At 43.8% G+C, this 8,294-nt stretch overlaps 1 protein-coding gene across 1 annotated transcript; it reads left to right on the plus strand.

Annotated features, from left to right (window-relative positions):
• Positions 1-2,535: 2,535 nt before the first annotated feature.
• On the plus strand, positions 2,536-6,199 carry LOC138843658 (salivary acidic proline-rich phosphoprotein 1/2-like). The gene is made up of 4 exons (XM_070048357.1): positions 2,536-2,599; positions 3,861-3,896; positions 4,813-5,004; positions 5,982-6,199. The coding sequence occupies exons 1-4, from the start codon at positions 2,536-2,538 to the stop codon at positions 6,197-6,199; spliced, it is 510 nt and encodes a 169-aa protein (XP_069904458.1).
• The last annotated feature ends 2,095 nt before the right edge of the window (positions 6,200-8,294 follow it).

Raw genomic sequence — 8,294 nt, forward strand, 5'->3', positions numbered from 1 at the left:
TAGGCAGACCCCACTGTCCCATATACAGCATAAGATCCCAGCAGCCCTACTGGTCTAAGAACTTATCCTAGGATTTCCAGCCTCATGACTATGCTGCCATACTTAGAAAAACACAATCCTCACACATCCACTTATTTGCACAAACAACTTAACAAGCACACAGAACTTTACAAAGTCAAAAATGCTCAGTGGCAGCTGGTGATACTGACTCCTATAGACCAGTGATAACCAGCATGAACGGGCAACAACTACACATCACAGAAAATTAGCAGCTGAGAACAGCAACCAATGCAAATACAAGGAAAAAGTTGTTGAGAAACATAACACCCCATTGCCAATGGTTTTAAAAAACAAAAATGGTAGGGGCCAGCGCTGTGCTGCAGTGGGTTAATGCCCTGGCCTGAAGCCCTGGCATCCTCTATGGGCTCCAGTTCTAGTCTTGGCTGCTCCTCTTCCAATCCAGCTCTCTACTGTGGCCTGGAATAACAGTAGAAGTTGGCCCAAGTCCTTGGGCCCCTGCACCCGTGTGGGAGACCTGGAAGAAGCTACCGCTCCTGGCTTTGGATTGGCACAGCTCCGTCCTTGCGACCATCTGGCGAGTGAACCAGCGGATGGAAGATCTCTCTCTCTCTGTTTCTACCTCTCACTGTAACTCTGTCTTTCAAATAAATAAAATTTAAAACACTTTTTAAAAAATGGCAAAAGGATTATGAAGAGGCAGATAGTTTCTACTTTAGAGGATTAAATGAGGGAATTACACCAAAAGAATCTGAAAACTCAAAAGCTGGAACCAGGAAAAATAAAAATGGAGAGAATTGCTCTGAACAGAATATAATAATCAATAAGTTTCAGGAACATGAAGAGTAATGACCATTTGGACCGGCACCAGGGGACAGTAGGTTAATCCTCCACCTGGGGTGCCGGCATCCCATACAGGTGCCGGTTCTAGTCCCTGCTGCCCCTCTTCCAATCCAGCCCTCTACTATGGCCTGGGAAAGCAGCAGGAGATGGCCCAAGAGCTTGGGACCCTGAATCCTCATGGAAGATCGGGAAGAAGCACCTGGCTCCTAGCTTCAGATTGGTGCAGCACCAGCTGTTGTGGCCATCTGGGCAATGAACCAATGGAAGGAAGGCCTCTCTCTCTCTCTCTCTCTCTCTCTCTCTCTCTCTCCATCTATAACTCTACCTCTAAAATAAATAAATAAAATCTGTAAAAAAAAAAAAAGAGTAATGACCATTAGTGTATGACAGAGAAAACAGTACGGATTCAGGAGTCCTTAGGAAAAAGAGGACAGGAAAATAGGGGAGTCTAATAAAATTAAGCATCTGGAGGACATGATAACTATCAGTGAAAGAGAAACCTATTCTCAAGAAGACATAAGACCCAACCCATGACTACACAGGATTCTACAAAAAGGAGCAGCATCAAATATGTACAAGGAACATGAAATACCACAGTTCAAGTGAGGAATCCTGCTTTCATTTCAGGCTACTGAAGACATCCCAGTGTTTCAGTGCCCCTTTTGCTTTAATAAACCTTATATATGTTAAGAACAACAAAATGTTCTAGGCCTCCTGAGTTCTGCAATACCCACGTTCCATACACAGGGACAGAACCACAGAATCATCAAAACCTGTCACTGGGGCCAGTGCTGTGGCACAGTAGGTTGATCCACACCTTTGGCACCAGCATCTCATAAGGATACTGGTTATAGTCCTGGCTGCTCCTCTCCAATCCAGCTCTCTGCTATGCCTGCGAAGACACCAGAAGATGCCCCAAGTGCTTAGGACCCTGCAACCACATGGGACACCCAGAAGTGCTCCTGGCTCCTGGCTCCTGACTTCTGATCAGCACAGCTCCGGCCATTGTGGCCTTTTCGGGAGTGAAGCAGCAGATGGAAGACCTTTCTATCTCTCCCTCTCACTATCTTTACCTCTACCTCTCAAAAATAAATAAATAACATCTTAAAAACAAATTATCACCATGTGTGACCAACAGCCTTGTCCTCAGACATTGCAGAATAAAATAAAAATGACCTTAAAATTAGCTAAATATGACACACATTTCCTCAGTGACAGAATTATGACAATAGCCAAAAGTATTGATCACTTTCCTTCTGCCTGTAGAATTCCTGCCAACATGTACCAAGAGACACATACACAAAACAAAGGAAAGACAGTGTCACGGTCTCACAGAACATACTGAACATCAAATGATGACCAAAGTTCAGTTGTAATCTGGATGCTGAGTGTTTGGACCCTGTGTCTGAAAAACTTTGCCCAGGTCACATGTTGTACCTTTTAAACATTAAACACTGACATCCTCCACCCAACCCCATCCTGCTGGGCTCTGATCCAAAAGAGAAGTAAAGGATATGGATGACGGGATGTGAGCAGAGTTAGCCTATTACGTCGGGAGGGGAGGTGCACCCAGTGTGGAGCTCAAAGATGCCCTTGTTCTGCTCCTCTGTATAAAGGGAGCTGCCCCAAGTCTCCCAGCACACACTTGGGAGCCGCTCCAGAGACTCCTCCAAGATGCTGCTGACCCTGCTCGCAGTGGCCCTGCTGGCCCTGAGCTCAATTCAGAGCATAAGTGCAGGTATGGAAAAACAGAGGGGAAGGGGGTGCTGTGACTCTGCTTGGTGCTTAGGGGAACAGTGCAGATGGAAAGGAAGAGAAAGGGGTGTGTGATGAAAAGAAGAATAGGTTTTCACACTTGTCACTTTGATATAAGTGCTCTTGCATCCTCATTGCATGATAAGGACTTATACTTTACGTAGAGTAAAATCGGAACACACTAAAGAATTCAACCCCAAAACTGAAAAAGTAAGTTTTTCATCTGTTAAAAGATCTCCCTGACTGTGCTGTGAAGGATAAGCAAGAGGATAGCAAGACTGGTACAGCACAGGCACTTACACTCATGAAGATATTCTACCAATCAACAGACAGTAAATGACAGTACACTTGCAGTAGAGTGGATCTGTTCTATTAATGAACTACACACACAACAGAGCTATTTCAATAAGAAAGAATCGGATTATACATGTGGCTCTCTACACATACTAAACACAAGTATCAGTGCTCAGTCTTCTGATATTTTTCAAACCAACTGAATATTTCATCACACTATGAATACCATCTCAATGACAGTAGTCAAATGTTATCCCTGATTATCCCTGGTGACAAACATTGTTAAAGAAAGTACTGAGTGGCCAGCGCCGCAGCTCACCAGGCTAATGCTCCGCCAGCGGCGCCAGCACCCCGGGTTCTAGTCCCGGTTGGGGCGCCAGATTCTGTCCCAGTTGCTCCTCTTCCAGTCCAGCTCTCTGCTGTGGCCCGGGAAGGCAGTGGAGGATGGCCCAAGTGCTTGGGCCTGGCACCTGCATGGGAGACCAGGAGGAAGCACCTGGCTCCTGGCTTTGGATTAGCACAGCATGCCAGCTGTAGTGGCCATTTGCGTGGTGAACCAATGGAAAGAAGACCTTTCTCTCTCATCTCTCTCTCTGACACTGTCTAACTCTGCCTGTCCAAAAAAAAAAAAAAAAAAAAGGAAAGAAAGAAAGTACTGAGTGAGGACATTAGTAGAATATCCCAGAATATATTGCCTAAAATAGCAGTGAGGATGAGAGATAACAGGGAAGACAAAACAGAGCTTTTGCATCAGGAGGTCCTAGTTAATCCTCACCCAAGAAACAGCCCTGCCACTACCTGCGCCTTTGCAACAGCAAAACAGAGAGTGGGTAGAGATGAATCCTAAGGGATATTCAAGCTTTGGTAAGAGGGACCGGCTCATATAGCACAATGGCCAGCCACCAGAGATCTAGACTTAACCAGACTTTCTTGTGTGTTTCTCCAACTAGATGACAGTTATGAAGATTATCTCAGCATAAATTCAGGTAACGCACACGATCAATTCCTATTGAATATTCAAATAACATTTTTCACCAGTAATATTTATTTGCCACTGACTTCATAACATCAATTTTTATATGACTTAATGGATTTACAAGGCCTAAATTTATATGCAAGCCATCCACAAACTTGATTCGGCACAATGACCAAAACAACAAGTACAATACCAGTGACTTCAGACTCAGTTACAGCAGCTCTAAACCAGTTCAGCCAGGCCCAGCATACCTCCTGACAGCTAACAGACTACTGAGTCCTGTACAATCGCTCTTCCTCCATTTCTCTGAGTCCCAGTTAGTTTCCCTTCCTCCAGTGTTTCCCTCGAAGGCACCTGGCTTCCAGGAGAAACACAAAGAAAGCAGTGACTCAGTCCCATTTCCCCTGGTTGTGCAGTCCGTGGGGTCCCCCAGCTGAAGCAACTTTAAAAAGCAATTCAGTGAATCCTGTCTGGCACATCACGCTGTCTTTCTCTTCTCTCTTCCTATTTCTCCACATGTGTCTGAGACCTGAGAAACAAACCCTATTTTCAACACAGGACTCAAGAACTCAAACTAGGAGGAAAATCTCTCAAGTTGTACAAATAGCTCATAGTAAAAACTGCAATATAAATGATGTTTGCTACCAGCTATACATGGAGTTACTCTCGATGATTCTAAGGTATCCCAGTGCTCCCCGGTGGCCCTAATGTTAAACAACATACTTTTGTGAGAAGCAAAGAAATGAGCCTTCCATGACCTCAGTGTGTTCCTAAGAGGAGTGGTTCACAAGGAAGCAGTGTGGATGAGGGAATGTGGCAGGGGGATACAAGTTTGCAGAGTAAGTGACATGTGAACAGCTCAGGGGGTGACAATGAACGGCAATCTTCAGTCACTAAACTCTTCTATTCCTGTATGACCCATGCAGAGTATGAGAACCTAGACGAGAGCCTAGCTGCAACACAGAACGATGATGACAGCCAAGAAGATCGTCCACAGCACAGACCACCACGTCCAGGAGGCCACCACAACCAAACTCGCCCACCTCCTCATGGAAACCACCAGCGACCACCACCTCCACAGAAGGGCACTAAACCCCCTCCTCCAGAAAAGGACGAAGGTCAGACTTAGGACAGATCTTCAGGAGGGGAATAGCCCAGGACCTCTGGGGAGCAATAAGAACAACCTGAACTAGGAGGCCAACAGCATGTACCCCAAAAAGGAGGCCAGTCAGGTTCACCCTAAAAAGGAGGCAGAAAGGAAGAGGATCCAACAAGGGGGGCCCACAAGGAGCAAACCAACTGGGAGGACACAAAAAGCTGCACAAGGAGATGGTGGGCCCCACAGGCCACCAAGTAGAATACCAGTGACTTCAGACTCAGGTACAGCAGCTCTAAACCAGTTCAGCCAGGCCTAGCATACCTGCTGACAGCTAACAGACTACTGAGTCCTGTACAATCTCTCTTCCTCCATTTCTCTGAGTCCCAGTTAGTTTCCCTTCCTCCAGTGTTTCCCTCGAAGGCACCTGGCTTCCAGGAGAAACACAAAGAAAGCAGTGACTCAGTCCCATTTCCCCTGGTTGTGCAGTCCGTGGGGTCCCCCAGCTGAAGCAACTTTAAAAAGCAATTCAGTGAATCCTGTCTGGCACATCACGCTGTCTTTCTCTTCTCTCTTCCTATTTCTCCACATGTGTCTGAGACCTGAGAAACAAACCCTATTTTCAACACAGGACTCAAGAACTCAAACTAGGAGGAAAATCTCTCAAGTTGTACAAATAGCTCATAGTAAAAACTGCAATATAAATGATGTTTGCTACCAGCTATACATGGAGTTACTCTCGATGATTCTAAGGTATCCCAGTGCTCCCCGGTGGCCCTAATGTTAAACAACATACTTTTGTGAGAAGCAAAGAAATGAGCCTTCCATGACCTCAGTGTGTTCCTAAGAGGAGTGGTTCACAAGGAAGCAGTGTGGATGAGGGAATGTGGCAGGGGGATACAAGTTTGCAGAGTAAGTGACATGTGAACAGCTCAGGGGGTGACAATGAACGGCAATCTTCAGTCACTAAACTCTTCTATTCCTGTATGACCCATGCAGAGTATGAGAACCTAGACGAGAGCCTAGCTGCAACACAGAACGATGATGACAGCCAAGAAGATCGTCCACAGCACAGACCACCACGTCCAGGAGGCCACCACAACCAAACTCGCCCACCTCCTCATGGAAACCACCAGCGACCACCACCTCCACAGAAGGGCACACGACCACCACCGAAGGGCACTAAACCCCCTCCTCCAGAAAAGGAAGAAGGTTAGCCATAATGACCTTCAGGAAAGGCTGTCCAGATACCTCTAGAGAGCAAAAAAAACAACTGAGCATGGGGGCCAACTCCAATAAAGAATCAAAAGGGGTCACCCTAAAAAGAAGCAAAAAGGGAGTATCCAAAAATATCCACAGGGAGCAACCCACCGTGGTAGGGGTGGGCACAGGGAGCAGCCCAACAGTGAGCACCCCAACAAGGAGGCCAAAGAGGAACACAATCAGCTTTTCAAGGAACTAGAGCAAAGCCTTCCCCTAGATAAGCACCCCAATCATTCTATAAGAAATGACACGTAAGAGTCAAGTTCATTCTCCATCAAACCCTAATGTTTTTTCCTTCTCTAACTAAAGTATGCCATGAATCTACCTGAAGTGTATTGAAATGATTTAATCCTGGGCTCTACTTTTAAGATTTCTACTCAGATATTCTAAAATAGCATGGCAAGATGCTGTTATTTAATAAGATCTCCAGGGATTCTGAATTTGAGAATGGTTGCCACAAAATTTTCTTTTATAACAATGAATATTTTTGTGAGATTATGTTGCTAATGTGGACATACAGTAGAATTCTTCCTTTGGTCTTCTGCCTCCTGGGCTCAGACTCAATGACTTCCCTTCAAAGGTCTACTAGAGCACACTATGTTCTTGCCTGTTCCATATGAGAACTATCAGGTCCATTATTGCAGATAAATAACATCTTCTCTGAATGCCGTTAAAAGTTATCTAGATTTTTATTCTACTACTAAGTTAATCTCTATTCTAGGTTTAAAAATTCAGCATAAAGGCATGATCTTAAGTCATTTATCTTAAAAGCATATATCATTCTACTTACACATATCACAAGCCAAAGAACACAAAAAATAACATTTTTAAATATCTTTATGGATATATATATATTTCCATATAAACAAAAAGTGATCTTTCTTCACAAGCAGTATTATACCAAATATACCAAGTTGTGCTTTTCTCATGTCAAATAATGTATTTATTACACAATTTAAATATCTGTTCACAGATGTATGTAGATGTATATAGATATGGGCAGTTTTCTGATGTGATTGTTCTGTTGGGCCTTTTTTTTCACATAGCATATTTTCCCATTGTATGCTATACCAGAATTTCCTTAAAGAACATCATGTCAGTGTACTGCACTGGTTTTCTCCCTTTCAGATGATATAATATGTTGCACTGACCATGTTTGTAAAATTTCCTAAACTTTTCAACACCAATCAAATGATAACAGTAAAAAAAATCTCTTTCTTCATCTTGTAAAGGATAATTTAGAACACCTGAGCTGTTAGGTGCACAGAAAGAGTAAATGCAGACTACTGTCAACAGAATGGACCTAAGTTTGAAAGGGAGAGAAGGCAGGCCCTCACCTACCTCGTTTCAGTAAAGCTAATTAGGGATCCTCATCTTCTTCCCCTCTCAAGTCCCCTCAACAAACTTTCTTCTTTGTTTCTTTGTTTCAGAAAGTGAATAAGAAGATAATGTCCTTTAAGATCCATGACTTTGGAACCATGATGTGACAACCCTATGTTCCAAGTACCAATAAAATAATCAGCATGCAATTTCTCATGGCCCTCGTCTCTGATTTTGGTTATCTGTGAATCTCTCACTTACAGGACATGAACACAATGGGACAGCATTCAGGACCCCTTCCCACGGATGTTTCCAGCAAAGTTAGTTTCTCCTTTATGGAATCAAATCAACTCTCAAATGAAATAATTCTCTTGTTTCTCCCCTTCCCTGGATTCTACACCACCACAAACGAAAATTCTCATCATTTTCACATTTCAATAATTTTATGGAAACGGGGAGAATATAATGGAATGGAGGAAGATGCTGAACTAAAGAAATCCCTATCGTTCCCAAAATAATAGATCATGGGTCCTGCAGCAGTTAATTTGGATCAGGGCCTCATCTTCCTAGGACACACCCTGCCCCATTGCTTCCTAAATATTACTCTATTCTCTCTGTATACATCCCCACCATTCTTAAACAAATTGTGGGTGCAGTGGGTAGGTTTTATGAAGGAGGCAGAATTAAAGATCTAAAACTATGACCTGACATCATCAAATTATTAGGGAA

Source organism: Oryctolagus cuniculus, chromosome 9 (assembly GCF_964237555.1).
Source record: "Oryctolagus cuniculus chromosome 9, mOryCun1.1, whole genome shotgun sequence".
NCBI classification, from domain to species: domain Eukaryota; kingdom Metazoa; phylum Chordata; class Mammalia; order Lagomorpha; family Leporidae; genus Oryctolagus; species Oryctolagus cuniculus.